The sequence below is a fragment of the Centruroides sculpturatus genome, unplaced genomic scaffold, assembly GCF_000671375.1.
Source record: "Centruroides sculpturatus isolate CEXI.00-Female unplaced genomic scaffold, Cexi_2.0 scaffold293, whole genome shotgun sequence".
NCBI classification, from domain to species: Eukaryota; Metazoa; Arthropoda; class Arachnida; order Scorpiones; family Buthidae; genus Centruroides; species Centruroides sculpturatus.
The window spans coordinates 25000-52940 of record NW_019384893.1 but is presented as its reverse complement, the minus strand read 5'-3'; the positions used below and the strand labels follow the sequence as shown (position 1 = coordinate 52940).

The window sequence follows — 27941 nt, the reverse complement described above, 5'->3', positions numbered from 1 at the left end:
TTTACAGAAATTTACTTATATTATGGACTGAATGCTGGCGGCCGGATGGCCAAACCGTTAAGGTGGAAGCCTGTCGTTCCGGGGTCCCGAGATCGTTTGTTTTGTTAAGTTATGGCAACGCAACACTTGGGCGATCTGCCTAGGGGAAATGCCTTCCGGGAGGTCTTTTTAAGGGTTACTGGCTCTATTTAGGCGTTACAGACGTGGAAAAAACCCGGAAAACTCCACGTGACCAGCCCGTTTGGGCGAGGCGCGAACCCACGACCGAACTCCTAAGTGTTTAGGGAACGAAACCGCTTGGCTACTGGTGGGGCGTAAACTCCAGGAATGTTTCGGCGGTGATTCGTTCTGATACTTCGGGTCTTCTCACCATCCGGTAGTTCCATAGTGGGCCTGGCCGAACCCATAATAGGTTTTAAAAGAAAAGACTGCTAGATGCTGAATATTAGAAAGTGACTACAGGTTTTTAGACCAATAGCTTTTTAGGTCCCCGAAGCAAATATTAAGGAAGAAAAAAATAAAGTTATAACGAGAAATAACGTTAAATTTAATGTGTCGATTTTAAAACGCGTTGCCGGATGTGAAGCTGGCAACATTCAGGCATACACCATTATGCCGAAACCATTTCCTGTTTACGTCGCGCAAGATTACAATGATTTTATATTAATAAATTATTCAATTTAGAATATAAAAATAGACAAAATGCGTTATTTTAAACGTTTGTTTAAATATCTCAACAACTTGTTATGTTGACAGAAAAAGCTCAGATATTTATGTATGATGACGTCGTCGCCGAGATGAGTTTCGTTATTTCTTCAGTATGAAAAACGATTATATTTTAAAATTCAATGTTTATTTTTGGTTAATAACAAGTATTTTTTCTTTAGAAAGATTTACAAGGTAATAATTCTTTAGTCACGCATAAAATTGTAAAAATAATACTTAATTATTATTTATTTATTTATTTGCCGCTGCATGTCGCAGACGAATGACTTTATTGTCACGTGGTAAACTTCAATATTTACAATGGGATCATTTGTGTAAACTAAAACATGAAATAACTCAAATTTCTGTTGCAGGAAAACATGCTTATTAATTTTTAGACAGACAACATTATTATTATTTTGAATTATGACATAATATGCATAAAAGTGCATTAATTTCTAATTCACTGTGATTTATCAAAATAATCCTGGATAAATAAATTCTGGGAGTTATTTTTATATTATATTAATATAAGAGAAATATAGGGTGGAATTTTAAATGTTAAATGCTTGGATCAAAAGATCTGCTATTGCTATAGAAGTGTACATCTTTAGAAATAAACTTGATTTATCTGTAGTTTGATGGCTTGTACGGTACAGTACTGAAATGAAAAGATGAACAATATTACTTTGTCATCTGTGAGTTTTTCTCTTGAACGAAACTAATGTAAGCACTATTAGCGTGTTGATTTACCGTGATGTGCGTAATGTAAGTGTTTGAAGTGTGCACTGCCTTGCAGTAGATGGTGTTCCTAGCATTCGTGCAGATTCTCAAATGTATCCCGGAACTGGTTGACTGGACTTTCCTCTCGTCTACACAATATGCTACCGGAATGGCAAAAATGTTATAACAATAGACGACGTAACTGTTACTTGCTGCCGTCTTATTAAATCTCGGAATTGTTCTGCCACATTTTCAAACTTAGTCCCTCCTTTGTGACCACTTTTGTATGAGTGGAAATAATACTTGACTATGAATACTTTTTCTTTCGTTGAGAAATCCATTTTCGACGACTGCATGATGCAACTTCCTTTTTACTACCTGGAATGTTTGCAGCTGGGGCTATGCCCCATTGACAAACACACATTAAGATGTGCAAGTTTCAGTACTGTATATTTTGGCACATACTGTATGTATATGTGCAATAGCGGCTCAGTGGTAACTTGCACCTGACATTCCAGATTTTTATGATGAGTAAAGGACACTTAAAAATGATTAAGGCTTTATTCTGTCTTGTTCTGCTCAAAAAGAATAAAATTGAAAGAGTTTTTTACTTAATAACTAATTTTTAAAAGCAAAATTAAAAAAAAATATGTAGTTTTCATTTTGAGTTGGAAAGTTTGGTTTACTGATAAATATTTTAAATTCTAAATTATATTTTACTGTGGGAGAAGATATGGATTGATGTTAAGGATAGGCATATGCATGTGCAAAAAATCCACTGCTACCAATACAAAACACAGGCATTGAAAAACTAAAATAAAGAACTAATTGCATCCAGCAGTGCCCATATACTATCAAAAAAGGGGGGGGACAAGCTATAAAAAAAGAGCATGATAGATTATGCGAGAAGCTTCAAACTTTATGATTCAACATTGTATCAGTACTGAACTACATTTGGGGCTATCTTGGCCTCAAAAACAAGAAATGTGATTTCGGTCAACATATGAAGTCGTGTGGGATAATGAACAAATATAATTCATTAGTTTCTTTTATATTTGCAGAATAGGCTAGCTAGAAGTCATGAATTTTCTGTTGTTTATTGTTGAAATTTTAGGCCCTTTGGGGATTAGGAAAAGGGTAACCCAGATGAAAAAGGGGAGGACAAATGTCTCAAGTACCCCCATTGTAGGATACACCTGATTGCATCTTTTCTCATTTCAATAAAGGACAAGGACAGCTTTGCTAAAATAAAGGATATCTAGCAACTAGAGAGCATTCCCTTGTACAAGCTATTTATAAACAAGTTTTAAAGTACATTTATGTGATTTTACTGTATTTTGCTTATTACTTTTTTTTCTTTTGAGTATATATAAAAAAGGTGAAGCCTCTGGCAGTTAGGACATCTTGCCTCCCAATTTTGACAAATTTCATTGAAGAGTCAACAAAGTCACACCACCAAAAAAAACAATATATTTACATTTTTTGGAGAAATACAACATTGTAAAAAGGGGCATGAGTGGATTGGGGAAGGAGAGATATGCTTGCTGACAAGCACTTTGTATAAATTATCAGTATCAGCCATTGAGGTAGGTCAGCAAAATCATTCCCATACCCTCTAATGGTAAATGTCTATATATCAAGTTATAAAGGTGAAATTTATAGACATTTTGATTTTTTTTTTCTAGAAACAACCAGAAAAAAGTTTAGAACATTTAATGTGGATAAAGTAGTGTAACCAAAGGACATTTTATCATATATTTCATTGGAAATAGATGCATCAGCAATGTCTGACAATACGAAATTTTCAAAAGAACACATTTGCATGCTGTTGCTCTATCACTTCAAAAGTTACAATGAATGCTTTATGATTTCATCTGCAGTGTTTGTTAAAGCATTTATAGATGAACAAAGGTCAACCAGCTGTTGTAAATGTCAAAGGCAGAACCTCCCAGTCCAGACTGGCCAACTTCTCTATGATCATCTTTGCTCTGTGTGCTGGTGTGTTCTTGTGGCAGTCTGACTTTCTTAATTTTTAGATGAAGTTCTTTGATCTTGATGATCAAACAATCCACCTATTCACAGTAAAGTTTATTCACGACTGATGGAAGCAGCTCTATTGTGATGATGTCAAACAAATAAAGAATATTGCCTTATTCAACACTATTGGGTCAATAGTGCTGAATAAGGCAATATTCTTTTTGTTTGGCATCATCACAATGGAGCTATTTCCAATCAACATCACTGTCATGAATATAGTGACTAGATTTTCTGAACTTCAACCTGAAATGCTCTAAAAATTGACAGTAGGAAATTATATGATATATGAAAACATGTCAAAACTGTTTATACTTATTAGTCTAATAAGTCCTAATTCTAGGCCAACTAATATAATAACGTTATTAGTCTGAATCAGGACAGTTAGTACTTAGTGTAGGATTCAGGTAATGACATTTTGCTTAGCCGCATCTCTACATAAGTAACATGTAATTTACTAGGATGCAATATTCTATATATAATAAGTGTTAAAGGAGATTTACTTATAAATAAAAATGGGATAATCCAGGACATTTTTCCAAGTTGGGACAAAGAGTCAAAAGCCAGGATTGTTCTGATTAATCTAGGACATTGGTCACTTTAGTCATGAAAGAACTTTATTGTGAACAGCTAGATTGTTTGAACACCAAAGAACTTCATCTAAAAAATTTCATATATGATATTGATAATTCAATACTTCAGGTTTTATATAATTAATTTCAATTTTTATATTTTCAAAAAGATTTATTTTTATTTGATTTTATTATTTAATTTTTTTAATAGAGAGGATCATCTGACTCCTTATAAATTCAGACATGGATCTCGTTTAACCTATCGAGAAATAAAAGAATGTCAACCAGTTGAACATGGTGCTGTACCCCATGAAGAATTTTTGATAGATAAAACAAGTTTTTCTGAAGAATTAGTAGTTGAAACAAAACGATTCTACAGACAATTTAATAGATCAAATCAAAATGATTTTGTCTATGGGCATTATAGTATAGTATATGATCCCCTACACACACTATCTGTATTAGAACCTAGTCATGAAGGAGGTTGTTCACATAATGTGAGAGAAACAGTGGCAAATACTGCATTGAAAAATAAATGCCTGGTTGCTGTAAATGCTGGATATTTTAACACACTTACAGGAGCATGCTTGGGTATGTAAAATTCAATTGTTTGATCTTAGATAATATACTATATTAATACAAAATTTCTTATAGCTTCTTCAAAATAATTAATTACACACAACAAACACTCTAAATCATTTATTTCAGTAGAAAACTTTGTGTCTTTTTTTTATTTAAAAAATACTATGTTGGCTAATAACATGTAATTTTATGTTATGCTCCTTATATCCGTTTTTTACTAAAGACCACGACCATAAAATCAACTTTTTTTTATAAACCTTTAAAGGGCACAAAATAAAAAAGACACAAAGCTTTCTAAGAAAAAACTGTAAGTCAAATACTTTTAGAAATCAATTTATTTCGCTGTTTAATGATTCATTGCATATGTCACATTTACTGATGTATTAACTTAATAATAACAAGCAAAATACAACAAAAACAGTTGCACTTTCAGTCTTTTGTTGAATGAGTGAACTATTTTCACTTTATTGCATAAAATTTTTATTATTTCCCTGCACTGTGCACAATATTTATTATTCATTTTCATTATATTATGGTCTACAAGGTTAAATATCAAACATACAGGACTAATTAAATGACATGTACTTAAGATATTCACTCATTGAAAAAATTATGCATCAAGGAGGCATTGAAATCAAATGGCACTTTATTAGTGCAAACATAATGATAATGGTAACAAGCACAATTTCAAAATCATAATATAGGGACAATTTCCTGTGCAACAATTGTGCAATTTAACTTTAATACTTTGTCCAAGCTCCTCTTGTCTGGATACATGCATTGATACAGTCAGGCATGAAAGAATACAAGACCATAAATGAACCTGTGATAGATTTTCCCATAGATGTTGCAACTGTGGGTCCTTCACATTTGTAGATGGCCAAAACTGATATCCCATCTGCTCCCACAAATACTCAATGGCCATAAAGCTAGAAATTGGTCAAGTCAAGAAAGTATGGCAACATGAAAGAGACATTCCTAGGAAACTAGGAATAATGCAGCCAAGCAGCATTATCTTGCTGAAAAAGGCTATTTGTAGCTCTGCCATGAAATGCATGATGACACAGTATTTCCTGAATGTACTACTGTGCCACCTATCTCCCTTGCACCACTACTAGGAGTAAGCAATAGTCATATGAGATGGCTCCCTAGATCAGCATGCCAGAAGTGGGGACAGTGTGGTACTCAACAGTACCACAAGGATTGAATTGTTTACCAGTGGTATTCTACTTCCAAACAACCAGACTTCCTTACTAAAAATGATAAGCTCCTAGTCTATAGTAGGCTTTGTTTTTTTTGTCACAGTACCATGGCAAACAAAGCCAACAATGTTAGGGTGCATATGACAGGATGCTTAAATAGTTGCTATTTGTCTCTTGTGGTTGTCTGCCAATGGTATCAGAAGATACAGAGTACTGTAGCAAGGCATAAATCTGCCTCTGGATGGTAAATAAAGCTGCCATTGCAACTGTTTGGGCTTGGCTCAAAAACAGATGATCATCTCCTGGTGATCTGTCTGAGGCATTCAGAACTTGCCCATCATGTATTTTTGCCCTGATGTATTCACTGCCCACATTTCTTCAGTCAGGTCAAAATGGCCCAGACAGCAGGCAATTTGGCAAAATGCCCATCCTGCTTTTCTCAACCTGATTATGTAGCCTTTTTTTAAACTCTTGTCAGCTGTGCACATGTGTTTAACTGCACTGTATATGCATGTCTGTGTTCAAAGATCTTGAAACAACAGGTATACTGAAAATTCTGAGCCTGTAAGCTTCTTTATAGGATACTGGAGTAGTGATTTTAAGAACTTTGTTTTTCCTTTATTACATGCTAAGTAACAAGTCATAAGAATACTGAAATTTTTATTGGACATTAAAATCAATTTATTATGAAACAAATGTGTTAAAGTAAATTTTTAAGATAAATATATACAGGGTTTTTTGTGAGGTGGTGGCAATATTTTTACAGCATGTTCTAGAGGTCTAGGATATCATAGTTCTTCAAATGCATTGTTTCAATGCTAGAAGATGTGAAAGTTCAGACTAGTTATCCTTAGGATGCTGGTCTGCAGCAATTAGCAGTTCTGTGGAAAAGCCCAAGTTTCACTTTTCTTCAATTTCTGTGCTATACTAAGGAGCCAAGGAATGCAAGCAAACTTGAAATTTTTTCAAAAACAGAAGGTTCTGAAGTCAAGAAGCTGAAGGGCAGCTAGAATGAGGCTTTTCCACAACACTTAGCAATGCTGCAGACCAATATCTTAAGAATGGCTAGTCTGAATTTTAACTCCTTCCGACAGATGGCTGGATAGCCAAGTGGTAAAGGTGGCAGCCTACCATTCTGAGGAATACGAATCAAATTTGGAATGGGTCAGAAATCCTGAAATTTTTCGGAGGTAGTCTTCTGGCTGAACTCATAATTGGCTTGCTAAAATAGGACCTCTTAGTGCCCACAGGATGGAAAGAGTTGAGAAGAAAAAACCCCTGTAGAATTAAAACATTGCATTTGAAGGACTATGTTTATAGCACATTTTTGATCCTCTATACCCGGGATGGCCAAACTCCTTGATAGTCCGAGCCATTTTTCAAAATTTGAAATTTTTCGCAAGCCGCAATTAAATACGTATTAAAAAGGTATGCAAAAAATTCCAGATTACAAATTATATCCGTAGCAAGAATGATACAAATTGTTTCCTCCAGAGCACAATGTGAACTGTCCATTGCAATGACAGTTTACAAATTCAAAATTGGTCTGGAGTCGGTTGATAATGGACGATTACGCCACTGTTTATGTTCGTTCGCTCAGTTTTCGATGAGTCATATCATTCTTAACTTGGACGGAAATGAAATTTGTTACAACGTTGCACTTAGTCTTTCATATTTGTTGTTAGTAATTTAAAAGACATTTTGAAACACATACGGAACGATAATAATTTTTTAAAATATAATAACACAAAAATGAAAAGGGAACTCGGGTACATTTATTGAGAGCCACAAATAATCCTTCAAAGAGCAGCATGTGGCTCACGAGCTGCAGGTTGGCCACCCCTGCTCTATACCTTTAGAACATGCTGTAAAAATATTGCCACTGCTTTATGGAACTTCCTGTAAATGTATGCAATTTTCTTTTCAAAGTTTTCAATAATTCATATTAATATGTAAACATTTTGGCTTGAAACCACACAAGTCTTTTCAGGCTTTTGATGAATTGATATTATATAAATTATTTCATCTTTTTGTTCATCCAGATTATTTTTGATATTATTGTTTGGTTTGGAATAAATTTTACATATTTCTAAGCTTTTTATTATGATAAAATGCACCATTTCATAATTGAAATCTAAGTCATCAGACATCACCCTGGCAATCAGTCATTATTGTTATCGAATACTTAATCTCTTTTGAACTATGTTTTGTCAGTTATCAATATTTTTCTGACCAGCTATAATTATTTATATATACAGTAGAGCCTCGAAAACTCGGCACTTGATAACCCGGCACTCCGGATAACTCGGCCACACCCTGGCAGGGCAAAAAAAATCCTTAGTTAATTTTCATTATAGACAGCTTTATGCCTCATAAAGTATTTTTTTGGGGTTTGTCTTATCAGGTAAATTACTGTACACAGTGTATTCATTAATTTTCATTTTCATGTAGTAAAGGCTCTATGCCTTCATAAAGGACGTACTCTTCCTTTGTTTAAGGGTATTTGGGCAGTTTATTCTCTGTTGTATTCTCAAGTAAACAATACATACAAATACAGTACAGTATTTTCTGAGGAAACACTCATACTTAGATTTTTTAACCCCATTCCCGATAACCCGGCATTTTCACAAACTCGGCCACCCTTCGGTCCACATTAGGCCAAGTTTTTGAGGCTCTACTGTATTTAATTTGTTCTTGCAAAACACTTGTAAATAACCTGGAAAACTTATGCTTTGATAAACTTTGGTTCATTTAGTAAATATAAATATGAAAATGTTCTTCTTTAAATGATAGTTTACAGAGCACTTAAGTTTTGAAAGAGCTTCTTCCTTTTTTAATTTTGTATATATTTTTTTTAATTGAAATATAAATTATTTAAAAAATAGATTATAATGTTTGTAATGAGAAAGCTATATAAAACCACACTGATATAGTAAAATTTTTTACCATATCAGTTATGAATCTTATGTACATTTATATTTATTAGTTATATATTAGATAAAATATTTTTATGTAATAGAAAATTCAATAATTATACTAATTATAACATATAATGCTTTACAGGTAATGTCGTCAGTGATGGAAGAAAAGTACAACATACCGGAATTCAAAATGCTCATTTTGGAATTAAAAGAAATGGCACAATTTTTGTAGGGTATGTAATAAATTAAGTAAATAGTTTATTATGTAAATAAAAACTAATGCAATATCAAACTGGATAATATAACCACAAAACCAAAATCTTTACGATTTCGATCCAGCATTTTTGGAAGAAAACAAACATTTTTGGCTAATTTAGGTTACTTTGAAACTAAATATGGCTAGTTACATTAGCCAAAAACATTTTTCAAAAAGGAAATACTGGATTGTAAAGATTTGGGTTTCCTGTGGTTATATAATTAAAAAAAAATGAAAAATATAGTTTTGTTGCTAAAATGATTGAACCTGTGTAAATATATTCAACTTTTTATGGGTTAAACCAAATAATAGGCCCAGATTCTAATGGAATTTGATTTTAATTTCTTACAGGTATGCTGTATTTCTTTACAATTCTGGAATTTTCAAAAAATTATTATTTTACATTATACATAATTATTCATTTATATTTTCTTCTATGTGGGCATTAAGAGAGTCTGTTTTCACGTGCTTGGCTAGATCCACAATGAAGTAGAAGTCAGGTAGTGAAGGATGAAGATAATGATTCAATCCAGAAATGTTATGAAAATTTTTAAGGATCTGATCCAGACTCAAATCTACACTCCACAGTGTAGAAAGCTGGCACTTCAACCATCTAGCCAATTAATTATTATTAATTTATAAAAAAAATTTTCAAATTAATTTTTTATTTTACAAATTTGCTAGTTTATAATAATAGATTAAGTAATTTGTTGACTTATAATTGTACTTAATTACAAATTTTTGATGTAGATATATTTCTGATGAAGAAATTAACAAATCAAATGAATTTTTACAACTAGTTAGCGGAATTGGTTGGATAATAAGAAATAACAAATCATTTATTAATGTTAGCAAAGGATTAGAATGTGAGAAAACAGAAGAAACAGGTAAGTAAAAAAGAAATACTGAAACTTATTTATTTATTTATTTATTTCAGTCTCTTTAAAATCAACACAAAATAGGAAAAATGATGTAAAACTAAAGAATTGATGTGTTTATTAAAAGTTACTTTCTGAAAATAGAATCTGTTTCAAAATACAATACTCAGGGATGTAACTAGAAATTTCTGAGTGTGGGTACATCTCTGATAGCTTGAATAGACACAGGATAGATAGATAGATTATGTAAAAAAGTAATACAGTAGAGTGTCAAACTCAGCACTCGGGATAACTCGGCCACACCCTGGCAGGGCAAAACAATCCTTAGTTAATTAATTTTCATGATAAAGACAGCTTTATTCCTCATAAAGTATTTTTCTGAGGTCTGTCTTATCAGGTAAATTACTGTACACAGTGTATTCATTAATTTTCATTTTCATGTAGTAAAGGCTCTATGCCTTCATAAAGGATGTACCTTTCCTTTGTTTAAGGGTATTTGGGCAGTTTATTCTCTGTTGTATTCTCAAGTAAACAATACATACAAGTACAGTACAGTATTTTCTGAGGAAACACTCATACTTATTTTTTTTTAATCCCATTCCCAATAACCCGGCATTTTCACAAACTCGGCCACCCTTCGGTCCACATTAGGCCGAGTTTTCGAGACTCTACTGTACAACCAAGTTGACTAGCAACATGTCATTGCACAAGGAATTGCCATATCAGTAAAGCAGCTCCTTACATGTAATATGCAAATCAGTAATATGTATGATAATGCTCAATAAAAAATAAATAAATGGCAGAACAAGTACAGGTATTAAATTTTATTATTTTTTACCTCAGCTATTTACGTATCCTAGTATTTGAGTCCGATGTGTGTGTTTTCTGTTTCATTCAGTGCTCAATTGCTTTGACTTTTTTGCATGTTTACTTTTAAACTTATGTGGAAACAGCAGTGGGGACTGGTAGATTGAGGGGTGGAAGAATGTTAGTGTGGGAAATGCTGTACCTTGCCACCCCATGTGGCTACATCTCTGAATACTTTAATGTAGGGGTGAGCAACCCATGGTCCCCAGGTTGCGTGTGGCCCAGGTCACACACAATATTTTTTTAAATATATAAAATAAAATTCATATTTAAAACATCAACATTGAGCAGTCTGTGGTTGTACTAAATACCAAGAGTTTGCTTTGTACATGTCCAGTAGTTTAACCTGACTTCACTCGACACTTTGTTAGAGCTGTAATATTTTTAAAATGTTTTCTATTGTTCCATTTAATTTTTTGGTTTCTTTGCAAATTATATACTATTATATTATAGATTAATAGACTATCTATTATACTATTCCTTAGCTGAGATAAGGAAATTTTTACAGTACCTTTTTCAGTAAATATAGGAAATAAATCAAATGAACTTCAATTGGAGATAATAGATTTGCAAAGTAATTTTGATTTGATAGATACTTTTCAAGAAAAAATTTGATAAATTTTTATAAAAATTTTATTTATAACATTAATTTATAATCATATATGAATAAATATTGTGTTTTACTTATATATATATTTTTCCTTTCTTTATTTTTTTCTCATGTTTGGCCCACGTCAGTTTGAAAGTTTTAAATATAGCCCTTATGTAGAAAAAGATTGCATTAAAGAAAGGATGGACATTGTTATTTTAACTTTCAAGTTGTTTCTAAACTTTTTCTAATATATCATTTGTATGAAACAAAATAGTTAAAATAATGTATTTATTTTTGGATTTAGCAATGTCTTTTTAAGGTAGAAAAAAGATTTTATAACTATCCTATTTCAGAGAACTAATTAAATTCAATTATGAAATGATAGAAAGTATACATTTATTGAGTATTTAAGAATAAAATTAAAAAAATGTTATGTTAGAATTTTGTAGAAATTGAATTGAGCAGGATTAATTTGTTGTTATATTCTTTAATTTTGTACTGTACATTATTATAATGTTTTGTTTCCCTTTATATTTACTGCTATTAGTCATCTATACTAATATTATAAAGAGGTAAAGTTTGTAAGTTTGGATGTAATAGGTAATCTCCGAAACTATTCATCCAATTTCAAAAATTCTTTCACCAATATTTAGAATGGACATTCAGGGTGGACATAGGCTGTATGTTATTCTGTTAAACATTCATATAAATTAGCAGATATCATCTAGGTAAGCATTATATTTTTGGTGTCATCAGGTGACGAGGGGCAAGACCGCGTACGTATACAAGATAGGTAACCGTGCAGTGCAGTCGTGTGGTCAGCCAGCAAGATACGCAGTGCATGTGTTTGAACTTCTATATTATATAGATGTCGAAATCCCCTCCCCCGCACAGACAAAATTAAAGCTTACCATGAAGAACTCAGCTTCTATTATACTATTTTAGATGTGGTTTTTTACATTTTTGATTGCGTTTTAATAGGGTACATCAAGAGAATGTACACTAAGAAGGAATTTTTCAAAATGCCCTCCTGCAGTGAGTGTTATACATTTATAATAGATACATTTTTAGACACAGCAATGCGTGGCTGGGTACAGCTAGTGTTTTATATGAATCTACTTGATTTAGTATAAATTAACATGTATATTATTTTATATTGCATTTATTGTATATTCATAACTTTTATTATTAATTTCTGTCCTATTATTTTGAATTTAGTTTGTGTAACTTTTATTCTCTAATTTCATTTCATTCTTTTTGTGAATATGCACAATTATCTAATATCATGCATTCTTACATTTGTCTTTATATAAATATCTTCAGTACTTTTGAAATGAAAAGGGTGCAAGGGACTTTTGACTCATCCTATATTTAAAATAGGGAGGCTTTGATCCCTCATTTCCATATAAACTACTCATAACAAAAATCTCACAATGATTTGTCAATTCTTGGTGTCACCATTTGTTTATTATTTTTTTTTTTTATGTGATAGCTTAAAATTGTCACGAATATTTATCTAAGTATTTTATATAATAGCTCAAGCTTAATAAATGTTGTTGTATTTCAGGCTCCATAGATTATTTTTTTAATGTCCTATCTGCTAGAACAGTTATAGGACATGATGATAAAGGAAGAATTATTATTGTACAAATTGATGGAAAAACAGGATTGCATGGGTATGTATTTTAGAAATACAATTAACAAGAATATTTACTTTAAAAAATATTTTTCTTGTTTTTTAATATAAAATACGAGGGCGGTTTTTTCAAGCTCTGATGGTCCATAAAACAAAGACAAGTGTAAATAACAAAATGAATTTATTACCAAAAGTTAGGTACAAATCTGGTTACTTTTCGACATAATCATTGTGAAGATTGAGGCATTTTTCATATCTGTGGACAAGCTTTTATTTTGTCATAGAATGTTGCTGCCAATGACTTGAGATGGGCCCTAATGTTGTTTTGAAGATCGTCATTAGTCTCAAACCTCTGCCCTGCTAGCCACTTTTTTTGTTCAGGAAAAAGGTGGAAGTCGCTCAGCACTAAATCAGGACTATACGCTGTGTGTTTAAAGGTGATGAAGACTTTCACCTTTCAGACTTCCACCCAGCTTGGAACTTTTTAATGTGTGAAGACTTCCACCTCTTTCCTGAACTGAAAACATGGCTAGCAGGGCAGAGGTTCGAGACTAGGGTTTCTTTCCTGGGATTCTCGCCGTTTATTCCCTACGAGAAAAATCCCGGGAAATCTCGCATTTCAATAATAATTTACCATGTCAGGTTTTCTTTCTATTATTTATTATACGAAAAGTTGCATCTTGAAGACTCACCTAAGAGAGAAATTTTGAGGTTTCTTGCTGCATATTATTACCTATGTTTTACAAGTCTCTACTTGTTAGTTCATGTAATATCTATGAATTGTGTTTGCGCATCATTGAATAGCGGAGACTTGCTGAAAGTAAATATCACTCATCGCACTTTAGTTTATTTTTTATTTCATCTTTAGAAGTAAAATAGTATTTTTTTTTCGTAATCATTAAAACTCCCAATGAAATGCTTTATTTTACTTTCATCTTATAATGTAGGAGAACATAAATTAATTGAGCCTATTGTGTCTGTATGGGTGGGATTGGCCCAGCAATTTAGTTACTTACTAGAAAATAAATTAAATTATTCAAATTTATGATCTTTTTTTATTCATATAAAATTCTATTTTACTATCTCATCCCGGAATTTCCCGGGATCCCGGAAAAAGAAATTATTTTTCCCGTAATCCCGCTGGAGGCAAATTTCCCGGGAAATGAGAAACCCTATTCGAGACTAATGGCAATCTTTAAAAAAAAACATTAGGGCCATCTCAAATCATTGGCGACAACATTCTATGGAAAAGCTCGTCCACAGGTATGACAAATGCCTCAATCTTCACAATGATTATGTCAAAAAGTAACCATGTTTGTACCTAACTTTTGGTAATAAATTCATTTTGTTATTTACACTTGTCTTTGTTTTATAGACCATCAGAGATTGAAAAAAAACAGCCTACTTAGTAATGCAAACATATGGTATGTGTGAATATTTATTTAAAATTAATTACTTTAAAAATATACAGTATTATATGAAAAATTGTTCTTACCAACTATTAGTACTTTAATACAGTATGATCTCTTTGCTGCATAATGAACTTAATTTTAGTATAAGGTCCTTGGTAGGCTAGAGCACTGAAATCCTCCAACTCCAACCAATTCAACCCTCTACCTGCACTTTAAAAATCATTTTACTTTTGTGTATGTCTCCTACTTTTAATTCTTTAACTTTAATTTAGTCTTCTAATTTTGTATGTTCTTTTAATGTGTTTTGAATTGTATAACTATCTGCTTCAGGTTCAGATTCTATACTGCAGTATTCTTTAAACTATAAATTTTATTCTCATATGTTTTACACTCAAATATCATACTATTTTGAGTTATTCTGCTATAGTTAGTACATCAAAAAAGAAAAGAAAATACCAAGCTCCTACAGACACTGATCATATCTCTTTATAATTCAACAATTTGAGTTATCAGACATAAAAATATTTATAAAAATATAAACTTTAGTCAGCACTGAATTGTTATCAATTGAACTGCAAATTTAACACATTTTGAATGATTTTGTTAAACATTTCTTTAAATGTTATTGGTATTGAATTTGATAAGACTAAATTTAGTTTTCCTGTTTTTATAAATAGGAAAATATCCTTACTTTTTTAAGGCATAATTCTTTTATTTTTTTTTTAATGGAGTAGAAAAGTTATTTTAATAAAAAAATTATAATTGTAATTTTTGTATATATAAAAAAGCAATAAATTGCTAAATTAGTTCTATTAGTTCCAAAAATTATGTCCTAAACCTTAAAAAATTTAAGAAAATTCTTAAAATGATAAGACACTTTTATGTATTGTCTAAGTGTAAGTCCTAAAAGTTGAATCTTGAAATTTTAAAGTTGATAGATGTATTATTTAATAATTATCTTTGTATAAAAACTTATATCCATTATAAATATTTGCCAATATAATAATTATTAAAATTATTTGAACTAATTATATGATTTCATTTATAAAATTTGATAAATACAGGTTATTCCGCATAAAACTGGCCTGCTCTTTATGTAAATTATTGTAATATTCATATTAGAATAAATTAGACAAAGAAACATTTTATTAAACTTTTCAAAAAATTATGGAAACTTGCTTAACTAATGCTTTGTTAGTTAAGGCAGCACAGTTTTATATGGGACATCCTGTATATTTATTAGGTAACCGAAAAAGTTTTTGCAGTTTTATGAAGTTACTTGTTTTGAATATTAATTATATAGTATTCCTTAGCTCTCTATATAAGCCTAACATCAATGAGTTCATCCAAGCCATAAACAACAACCCATGTGGACTGGTTGTGAAGTTGGACCAAACTAATGATGACAGTGCATATTTTCTTTCAATAGTAAGGGCTTTGACACTAAGATCTATTATAAACCATACTTTATTGAGGCAGAGTATTAGCGAAGCCTCTTCTATGTGGCTTACAGAATTGTGCTTGTTCTCAAAATCTGTTTGATTGATTTTGATTAAATTTTAAAAGTTTCCATTAATTGCAATGAGGAATTCAAAAATGTAATAAAAAATGGGGGTCCATGACTTCGTTTTTGAGATATAAGGCCATAGCATGAGCAATGTTACATGAATCATTCAACTTTGTCATGCAATGTGCTCCATGGTCGCTAGTACACCTTTTATGGGCTTATAGAATTGAGCTCATTCTCAAAATTTAATGGGTCAGCCATTTTAATGTAAAAATAGGAGTTTGTGACTGTCACTTTAGTACTACTGTATATCAAAAACAATGTCCATGTTCTCTGATGTAACTGAGCACACCTAATAGAATTTAGATCTAGGAGTCAGAAATAAAAATAGCATTGTGTATGCCTAATGGCAAATAGGCACAAAAAACAAACAAAACACAAGATACAGAGAAGCAATCCAAGAACAAAACAATCACCATTGATTGCTTTGTTCTTTGATTGCTTCTGTGTGTCAGCAAATGCAAGGATCGTGTCTCCCATGGCATGCCTTATACCTTACCAGCCTCTTTTGTGATGGAAAGTGTAAATTTCACCTGTCCATATCCGTTAGGTACAAGGATGGCATCTTCTACGCCTAACAGGTGTAGGGATTGCTTTTTTCTTTCTTGCTCCATTTCAATTCACGATGCAACAAAATTGCACAATATTGTATATATCGCAACCAACTTTAAATACAAAATAATGGCCTTTAGAGCCCTTACGAAAAGAGCCTATACTCATTATAGTAGAATGGGGGGGACACAAATAGCTGAGTTGCATTGCAGACATCACTACAATGCATGGCTACTCTAAAGGCTTAATCTTTAAATTAGTCCACAGGCAGAAAATAAGAACAACATAACTAAACTGCACTAACTAACAATGCACTGAGAAGTGCTCATATTGATAATGCAGCAATATAAGAATGTATTTCCCAACATAAGATTTTGACTTATGATTGTTGCATGCATACTATATATAAGGAAATTGCATTGTATGTAGGTATACAATTAACTTAGACATAATCCCACATGTTTAAGATGTTTAAGCTTCTTAGAAATGAAAAGGACCCAATCAACTCCAGCAGAGTGCCAGGGGTTTATAAGATACCTCTAAGTCTCTCTGGAATTGTTCATCTCTTAATCTATATAGATTCTACCAAGAGGTCCCTCAGAAAGCATATAATGGAGAAGAAAAACTAATAGAGGGAGGCAAACCATTGTTCTCACGATATATGCTGGTGATGATTAAATTAGACCTAATTTACAACAAGCTACATTGATTAGAATAGCAGCAAACAAGGACGAATTCAAGGTACTGGATGCCCTTGAGATTTTTAATTAAAGCAGACATACAAAGGCAGTATATAAACTTTAAAAAAGAGAAGCAGATTTCACAAGCATGGCAAGCCCTGTTTGATACATTGTTATAAAACCACTTTGACCAATAGGATGCACCCTCACATAGATGTTATAATCTTTGGTTTTAAATTTGGATTTTCTCACGAGTTTTGTATGTTCCATTTTCAAACATTGAAGCCTGTGGTATTCTATTTCTTCAAAAATTGTAACCTGAAGCAGATCTTTGACATAGACTGAAAACGTTTGTTTTTCTGGAATTTCATTAGTCTGCTGGGTGAATTTCAAAGTTAGGGAGTTTTTGTCTGTACTTCCTGAGTGACATAGGAAAAGTTCCATAACTTTCTTGGGAAATTCTATCCCTCTTGTCATTTGATGATGTTAACCAATAATTTCAAAATCAAGAATTAGAAAAGAAGTTGATTAAGGATTTTGCTTCTACAGACAAAGAACTTTATAAGAGGGAAATTTATAAACTTGTTTCTCATTGGGGAAAGTTATTAATTGTGATGGTGCTTATTTTTCAGAATAAATTACTCTTGTTTTATTTTTATAATGTTTTAATTTTGTCTTAAAAAACTGTCCAAACGTTTTTTGGTTACTTGATACATATATTTTATGATTTATTAAGCATGTTTTTTATAAAACAGTATTAATCTACCAGAGATGACTGAATTTTTAAGAGAGTTGAAAGTTGTAAATGCCATTAATTTAGATGGTGGTGGCTCATCTACATTTGTTTTAAATGGAACAGTAGTAAATTTTCCTTCAGATATTTGGTAAGTATTCGTGCATTAATTTACTTTGTTGAATAATGATATTGACTAATCTTAGATCATGGATACAAAATTTTAGAACTTAATCTATCAGGTTGTCTCACATGAAATGTTGTATTAGACTCTGCATATGCTTAATGTATCATCATAGTAACCAAATTCAAGTTTACACAATGTTGGAAACCCAGAACCTATGCATTCTGATGCTCTACAAATTTAAACTCTGACATAAAGCAGCTGCAAGGTCTTTGGTGAGGCAAATGTGACAGTTCACACTATACAACATTGATTTGAGAAGTTTGAGATTGGTGATCTGAGCCTGGAAAATGAACTTTGGAAAAAGCTGCCATTTGCTGTTTTTGACATTGCTTCAAAGCAATATCTTGAAAGCTGTCTTAAAAGTGGATCCTGTGCAAAATGTACATAAGATGACCTGGAACCTATCCATGATTTGTATGACCGTTTCCAGACACCTGCCAAAGACAGGTAAAATAAGAGAGAAAGAATGGTCAACAAGTATATGCAGTTTTCATCTGTGCTGCTTCAGAGGTTACACCCAAGAATCCTTTCATGTGAAGACCCATTTCTTATCACATGTGATGACATGTGATAAGAAATGGGTCCTCTACAACAACCAGAAGAGGTCCACCAGTTGGATTGATGTCAGTGCTGCACCATTATTACAGGTTCTTAAACCTCCCCTATAGACCAGGAAATCATGCTGACTATTTAGTGAACCATGCGTTATTTCTTCCTTCCAATTGGCACAATTATATCAGAGTATTATTGCAGTGAGATTGACGAATTGCATCAGCAGTCATGTGTGAATTAATCTTCCTTTAGTGAATTGCAATGGACATTGCTTTTGCATAATAACACAAAATTGCATACAGCAAGGCAAATGATTCAACACATCTTGGACAAAGGGCATGATGTCCTCACTCATCCAGCATATTCTCCAGACCTCTCTCCAACTGATTATTGTCTTTACATGGGATTTGAAATGTTCATTCACCAGAGGAAGTGTCCACTGCCTTTGCGATTTTATCACCAGTGAGAACAAAAACTTTTCTGCTGGGGTAATCTCTGTTATGGAATCATGCTGGCAGCAATGTATAAATACTAACAGTGCATATCTCAAATAAATTTTATGTCTAATTTTTTCTTGTACATGGTTGTATTATTTCCTTACATAAAAGGACATTTCATGTGGGACAGCCTGATAATTAAAACTGTTTTTAAAATCCAAGAAATATTTTATTTTCAACTCTTCGGAAAGATTAATTTTTTTACGCTATTTACCATTTGAATCTTCATCATTATACAGTATGACACAGTATGAAGAACAAAGCACATGTTTGTTTAATATTTCTTGGAGAATTTTCTTTTTATGTGAAATTTTCAATTTTTATTAAAATATTAATTTTTTAATATTTGAAGACAAGTTCACCCAAATAGGGATCATCATTTTTTACTTCTGCGTTCCAGACAATACATTTCTGGTGACTGACCTTCCTTTTTAGACTGTTAAACTTTTTGGCGGCTAGTAAAGTCCTCTTAAAAACACAAAGATTTTCTAAAATTGGACCTGGTGTTAAATGAACATCTTTCTTGTTACCATCTGTACCTTCTCGGGGGTGTTTCGGCCTTTTATCCACAGAGAAGTTAGTGCTGGAAAATGTAGATTAAAAGATCCCTATTTGGACGAACTTGTCTTCAAATATTAAAAAATAAAAAAAGAACCATTGGACAAAAAAATAATATATTAATGTTTGGAGATTCAGTAAATGTGTAGCATGGGAATATGGTATACCAGGATACATTTGTCATGTTAAAATCACCATAAAGCATAACAAAATTAGATCATTTTTATAGCAAGAAAGAAAATGAAAAAACATGCTAAAACTGCAATCCTGCTTGAAGTGAGGGATGTATACTATAAAAAAAAAGTTAGCTGTAAATTAGAAATTTCTATAATTGAAATGGAATCAAGATACTCAAAAATGTTATGGGCTTGAAAAGCACTAAGGTAAAGAAAAAAAATGCCATCTTCATGATAATCTTGACTGAAAAATAGAAATGGTGTCAAAATAATGTTTTTAACTTTCACTAAAATAAAAAAAAGTCATAAAAATGATTTACTAATATAGTACAACATTTATTGTTAAAGGAGCTGAAGTTTTGTAAAAATATTTTAATATTAAGTCTTAAATGGTTGCACATGGGTCATAATTGGAACACAGTGTGAACCAAGAAGTAGAGTGAGCAACTCTAATAGCATATTTTTTATATTCACTTAATTTGTCATCTGTTTTCGAGTCAATGAATTTTTTTATACATTATTTTTACATATTGTAATAAAAAGCTGCTTGTTTGGTCAAAATTCCTTGGTGCCTATTTGCTTATTCATCATTTAGGGCATAAATTAATCCTAAAAATTCCTAAAATTTTTAAAGTTATCCGGAATATGTTTCAGAATGGTTTTTTTTTATAATTTTTCTTGAATATTATCCCAGCAAAGCTTAAAGGGGCTTAGGCTAATACATTTGCTGCCATTTGATATAACCTTTCTTACAATGTGCCAATGATAAAATTTTGCAGCATCATACATACACATGTTATTTATTATCAAAAAATTCCAGTTCCATTTATCATTTGGAATTACAATAAACATTTCTATTTTATTGCTTGATTTTTAGTCTGCCAGGAAATATTTAATTATAATAGTTTTCATTAGTAGGTCCTTGATTAGGTAGCCAATGACTGAATTTGCATCATCACATAATTCCATAAAGATTGCTTGAAGGAACATTTTATTCTTGTTCTATGTAAAAGTAATGATTGTGTGTGTGTGTGTGTGTGTGTGTGTGTATATATATGTTACAGTCAAAACCCGTTTTTAGTTAGAACGCGTTTTAACTAGTTTATACTGAATGTCTTTGTTAAAACCCATTTTGTCTAGTTGAAACTAGTTTATACTGAATGTCTTTGTTAAAACCCATTTTGTCTAGTTAAAACTAGTTTTAACTCAAATTCATTTTTGACTACAGTAAATTCTAGTTTTAACTAGACAAAACCGGTTTTGTCTAGTTAAATTACAGCACTAGTTTGAGTTTAGGAGCCCTCTAATGAAAATATCATATTCTGGAGTATGTCTTTCAAATAAAAGTTTGGAGTTTATTTTAAAAAATTCTATACTGTGTTTGCAATGACGACTTTTTCACTGTCTGGCATTTTAAGCATCTCATCCCAAGTATCTGGGTGAGATGCCAAATGCCATTAGGGTAAGATAACAAATATAATTGCTTAAAATTAATTTTTGAATTTCTTAACCAAATTTAATTTATTGCATATGTAGTNGACCATTCGATGTTTTGAGAATATTTTCTAATATCGAGTTGCTGAGGCTGGAATTGGAAATCTAATACAATTCTTCTAATATCTTCTTTTTTAGACGAAGAGCTTTCTTGAAGATTTGTCATATGAGAATAAACGAATGCTTTTACTAAAAAAGAAAATTGATGTTTATTTTTTATTTCACAATTAATTCGAATTCAAGAAATATTTTATTCGTACTTTGATTGAGCCTTTCTGAGTCATAAATTTGTTTAATCCTTCTCACAACTTCTCTGTCTGCACATTTCATTGCTCCTAGATAAGCAGTAATACGCACTTCAACATGTTCATCACGATGTGAGAAAATGTTTAATAACTGTTGTTTAACCTCTTCTTTGCATGGTGTTCGTCGGAATGCTTCTATTGCTGCTAATCGAATGGTAATTTCATTGGATGGTTCTTTGGCACATTCTAAGATTTGTCTGCTAGCTCCTCCAACTCTTCCTAAATTTCCAAAACTTTTCAAAGCTGCGATTACCTATCAAGAAAAAACTACATTATTTATTCAAGAAACTTTTAATGATTAATTTAGAAAAGTTCAGATGGCGTATTTATTGAAATCATGAGAATATTAACTTGTAATTTTTGAGATAAAAAACTTAGTATTTGCATATGATTTATATAAATATCTATATTTAATATTGTTATTAATCAGTATATTACCTGTTTTATTTCTGCTGGTTGATAAACATTGCATCTATAATTCAAGTATCTTTTTAAAGATGTTATTACTTGCTGAATAGCTTCTGATTGTTCACAGTTTGTATTTTTCATGCAATAATTATGAGACATTGCAGTAATCGCTAGAAGTGCTTGTTTTCCAGCTTTTTCGTAATCCAGCAATGGCTAATTTAAGCATTTAAAGATTCGTATTGAATATTTTATTATTTGTATCATATTTTATTTAGAATTAATAATACTTACTTACCACTACAGATAAAATAGCATCTTCGGTGGGATATTGAATGAAAGCCAAACTAGTAACCCAAAATGTTGTTTGAATTTTACTAACAGTGCCATTTTGAATCTTCTTCGCGATTACTTTGATAGAGCCTTCGTGACCAATATGAGGTAATGCATCATTGAGTAAACTTCTGAAAAAATATACGAACATGTTACACTTATACTAAATATCTTAATTTAAAATAATTTTATATTAACTTCAGCCACAATGATTGGCATTTTTCTTCTCTGTCTATTTTGTCATAAATATCTTGTAGTTCTCCAGGTTGTACATATATATATATATATATATATATATATAGATTTTATTAAAATTTTATAGAATCAATAAATTATTTGTTATTAAGTTACCATAATAATTTTATTGTTTTTTCTTTTCTAATCAGTCCAGATAATTTCTCTCTTTGCTCTCGTGAAGTTAGTACTATTGTTTGTATTCATGAACCTTATTGCGATCCTACTGATTGCAATAACAATGGAAAATGCATAAAAGGAAAATGTTATTGCAATGGACATTGGCAACCACCAAAATGCGATTATTTATTTTGTGAACAAAACTGTTCTCATCAAGGAAACTGCACAGAAAATGGTTGCAAATGTTATAGTGGTTGGATGGGAGAAAGTTGTAATGAAAGTATGTATTATTTTTTTTTATTCTTTTAATGTTTATTTAAATAAAGAATTTTTTCTATTGTAATTAGAATGTCCCGAAAGAAGATTTGGAGAAAACTGTCAACAACATTGTATGTGTTTTAACAACAGTACTTGTAACCCAATTAATGGAAACTGTATTTGTAAGCCAGGTTTTAGAGGGAAATTTTGTGAACAAGGTACAGTAAAATCTCATTAATAATTTTAAAAAAGTATTTACCAATAGAAGACAATACAAAAACTTTGTCGAACGAACACAAAGATGTTAAAGTCACATAGCAAAAGTCAAAATTAAAACATTTTTCTGGTGATTCATTCCATATTTCAATGTTTAAAATTTTTATTTATAATAATAATTTTTAAATTAACATATAGTGTAAACAATTAAATATACATTCCAAACTGCTTGAAGAAGTCAGTTCTATTCAGTGTTTTAGGATTCATAAATGTTTACAAAAATTATATAAAACAATATAACTGAAAAATTAACAACTTTATTAACATACAAAAATGTTAGTAAGGTTTAAAGATTTTTCTAAGAATCTTAAAAATACATTATGTACTTGATTAACTTTCAGTATGGAATGAAAAAATAATGAGAATAATATTGTTTCTACTTCTTCCTTTTATAAATATGTGGGCATGGGTTGTATCATTCGATTTTACTACTAAACGTTTAGAATAGCTATTTTTTTGATGCATTATAATATTTCATTATTTTACTACATTATAAGTTACAACATATCACTTATATTTGTAAATAGTATTCATAAAATATTCATTGATTTAAAGTTTTCAAAGTATACATAGAAACATAGAATAGTATGTTTAGTATAGCTAATACAAAAAAGGCATAATTACTCTCACTAAGAATTATTCTGTATACACATGCAATATGCACACACACAGAGAATAAATTTCTACTCTCAATAATTATTGTTTAAATAAAAAAATAAACTTAGAAATTGATTAATTTAATAATTAATTTATTCTTAAAACAAAGTAAATTTTTCTTTTGTTTATGATTTTTCTAAATACAAATAAACAGTTTTAATTTCTAAATTTTATTAAATATTTCAGAGTGCCCATATACATTTTATGGTCAAGATTGTTCTGAACAATGTTTTTGTGAAGAATCCTGTGATTGTGATAAAATCACAGGAAAATGCAGAAGTATCTGGAATTCAAGTTTATCACAAAGTAATTATAAAAAGTTTACATATTTCATAGTTTACACATCATTCCAGTTAAGTTCTTCCAATGAAAATAAAAGTAAAATTATAAATAATAATTTTTAACATTGTAGTTATACAACATAATCTAATAATAATAAAATGTTTACGTTATAAATATTAAACAATCTAAACTTATATAAATTATAATTATTTTTACTAATAAAATATTTCTGATAATTGGAATTTCCAGTTTTATCAGTAGCACAAATGATCTGCTGTATGTATTATCAGGCTAAATTATTAGTTAGATGTAATTTGACTAGAGGTAGGCAGAGAGGCCACCATCTCATGGTGATTTTAATAATTATAATAAGTTAATTTTTAATTAAGAATTGGTCCAGAGTGAGAATCAAACCTACAACTCCTACAAACTGTGCAGATGCATTTCCAATTACACTACTTTGAATTCTGTCTAATCTTCATTTCTAGAGCTGTTAATTTAGATATAACTGTACTGGTTATTCATAACAATGTTTATGGAGATATTACTTTCACTTTGGCATGGTTTCTTATATATATATATATATCTGGCTAAGAACTATTGTTCCCAGTTGGTGCTATGAGTTACTAGTATGGTTATGTCTAAGTAGTATAATTGGCAATATATCTGCACAATATGCTGGAGTTGTGGGTTCAAAAAGGGAATCATTATCAGTTAAGTAATAAATCTGTCAGATATATTACAATCATGAATATATAAAAATTTTTGATATTAATATTTGAAACTGGTAATGAAGAAACTACAGTCAAACCTCAGGTTTCAAATGGTTCACAACTTTCAAGCAAATCAGCTCACAAACAGAATTTTGAACTCATAACTGCACTGGTTGCAGAACAAGCTACTCTGCAAGAGCTAGCCACAGATTGGAGAGAGACAAATGGTCAACTCTCTATACTTCCTGTGTTAAAGAAAGTCAATGGCCCACCTAACTACCAATTCAGAAGTTAGTGGCACTGAGGTCACCTCACATAATTAAACATCACAACACAAATCATCAAAGATGTTGCTATTTAAATTAATTTCAATGCACATGCGGGAAGGATACTTCATCTGTTTTTCGGTATGTGCTGCAGTTGAATTTAAATCAAATTAATTAATAAACACTGCATTAATTGACATTCACGTAATATAAATGGCATCCAAGAATTCATGTTTACAGGTTAGGATGAATGAAGTTTTCTTTCTTATTTACAACTTTAATCTTTATTCAGTTGGTATGTTAAAATATAACATTACATTTGTAGGCATTTTTATTCATGAAATACAGCTAAAATTGTAAAAAATAAGGGCTTTATTTTGGGGGTCAGGAATGAATTATGTTTTAAAACTTTTTCTTTTAATGAATAGAAAGACTACATAACATACATTTATCATTACCATACTTATCAAATGAATATGGCAAAAATATTTTATTATGAATATTTTTCTTACCTTAAATAATTCTGGACCTTTTTTATCCAGAGAAATAAACTTTTTACATTACTCAATTGTATATCAAATTCAAAAAATCTTTCATATAGAGTCTGTATATCATAAGAAATACTAACCATAATGAATATAATTTTTATGGTATTGAATATTCTTTACAGGTACTTGATACAAGGAATAATTCAAAAATACTGAGACTGAATCATTTCTGAATTACTACAAACTTCCATCATCACAAATTTGAAATTTAAAAATTGTATAGAAATTTGCTGTCTCATTGAAACTGTTCTAAAAGCTTTCTTATTATCTTAACTTTCTATTTGTTTTGTCCTAAGATTTTCAGTTATGAATTTTAAAAAATTCATCACAAAATTAATACACAAATATATTTTAAAATATAGTGTTATTATAATTGGCTCTAAATTCTCTTTTTCAAAGTTAACATGTAACTCTGTGCAGATTACAATTCTTTGCTGTCAAGATAAAATATCATCTTGACGGCATAGACAATGTTTACATGATGAATCTGTTTATGCTGAGCAGATTCACCATATAAACATTGCACAAATTACAGTTCAATAAATGAATTTTGATTGAATAGATAGATTATCCAAAATTAGTAAATCGAAAATACGCAACTTTTTCTGTTTACTGAGATTGAGAAACAATTTACAATGTAAATAAAAAAAATAATTGATTGAAGTTAAAATTATTTTCAGCAATGCATAAAATTCAGTATATCTTCAGTAAATTATTCATTTGTCAGAGATGCAATCTCATTATTTCTGGAATACTCCTTCCATTTGATATATTTTCTAAATTCAAAAATCAAATATTTAAAATAAATTAAAGTAATAAAGTTATTTCTCTATTTTTTAATAGATCAATGCATAATAAAGAACATCTTAAGAAATCAAAAATTAATTGAAAATAATCAAAATCAAAGGTAATCGTTTTGATTTAATATAAAGCAATTAAAATGATCCTTTAATATAGGAAAGATTATAATAGAATTAAAATGATTTTTCTCTCAGATATTTAATTATTATAATTGGAAGTTTGGCTGCATTTACAATTATCAGTCTTCTTGCAAATATTGTCTTGCTTTGGTGCTCGTGTACTTGTTCCTGTCAATCTATTGTACCTCTTTGCAACAGGAAACGTTCCAATAAAAAAAACAGACTTTATAGAATTGCTGCGGATATTAGCTCGGAAGACGAGGAGCTACCCATGACCGTGCATTCTTCGAGAACAAATTTAAATTAATTGTTACTATTAAAATACTTGTACAAAATATTTTTTATATCAAGAAATGAAAATAATTTTATTATTATATTTTTTTATACAAAAATAGGAAAGTTGAATGTAGTAATATGATTTTAGATAATTTTAATATATTATTCCAACATATTCACTGCTTTATGATGATTTATATACTTCAGAATAATAATGCAACCTTTAATAGTATACAAAACTGTTTTTCTCTTTACATTTTTATATTTAAAAGATCTTAACACACCGACAGCCAACTGTGAATTAATAACATGGCACAATATGGATTGTGTATGACGATTCAGTTAAACAATATTTTATTAAGTGATGAAGTAGTATTCTTTCTGTTATCATATTGAGATCTTCAAAAGATAGCTTAATTCATTATAAAGCAGTGTGTGTGTTAAATCTAAATAAAATTATTCTAGTCATACTTATCATAAAAGTAACTGTAATCAAGTAAGAAATAATTAGTCATATTAATGTACATAGTTAAAAAGAAAAATAAATTTATTTAAATCTGGTATATTTTTCTATGAATTTTACACTTAGAAACTGATTTTAAATCAATTTCTTTCTTATAAATAAACCCAAATTAAACAATCCAGAACAAGGTAGCTTTATAATTCAGCAATCACTTTTTAAAACCTTAAGTGAGCTTGCAGTTGTAAAAAGATAAAACAATGCAATCTGATCCTTGTTTTTTTATTTATTGTTAACAGTTAAATATTTAAGAATTCTAACTTATGAGTAACTTTAACAATCTTTAAAAATCAACTTTCCGTAACCTTTAGTTGGAACTGCCATATTTAAACAAGAAAATCAAATATACTATGTAAATAACGATTAATACAAAAACATTTGTTATCCACCAGTAATGCTTGTTGTTATAAAAAATTTACTGTCAGATAACAAAAATCTTTGTAATTTTGTTA

General features: G+C 30.4%; 1 protein-coding gene across 3 annotated transcripts; it reads left to right on the top strand.

Annotated features, from left to right (window-relative positions):
• LOC111631319 (N-acetylglucosamine-1-phosphodiester alpha-N-acetylglucosaminidase-like) lies at positions 1-27859 on the top strand. 3 transcript variants are annotated; one of them, XM_023375535.1, is made up of 11 exons: positions 2-900; positions 4246-4625; positions 8882-8972; positions 9746-9882; positions 12900-13008; positions 17935-18063; positions 22806-23053; positions 23121-23249; positions 24151-24270; positions 26617-26680; positions 26769-27859. In XM_023375535.1, the coding sequence occupies exons 1-11, from the start codon at positions 821-823 to the stop codon at positions 26998-27000; spliced, it is 1719 nt and encodes a 572-aa protein (XP_023231303.1). In that variant the 5' UTR covers positions 2-820; the 3' UTR covers positions 27001-27859. The 3 variants fall into 3 exon arrangements, with proteins under 3 accessions (XP_023231305.1, XP_023231303.1, XP_023231304.1); XM_023375536.1 differs by lacking the exon at positions 2-900 and adding an exon at positions 3603-4164; XM_023375537.1 differs by lacking the exon at positions 17935-18063 and having other exon boundaries at positions 1-900.
• The last annotated feature ends 82 nt before the right edge of the window (positions 27860-27941 follow it).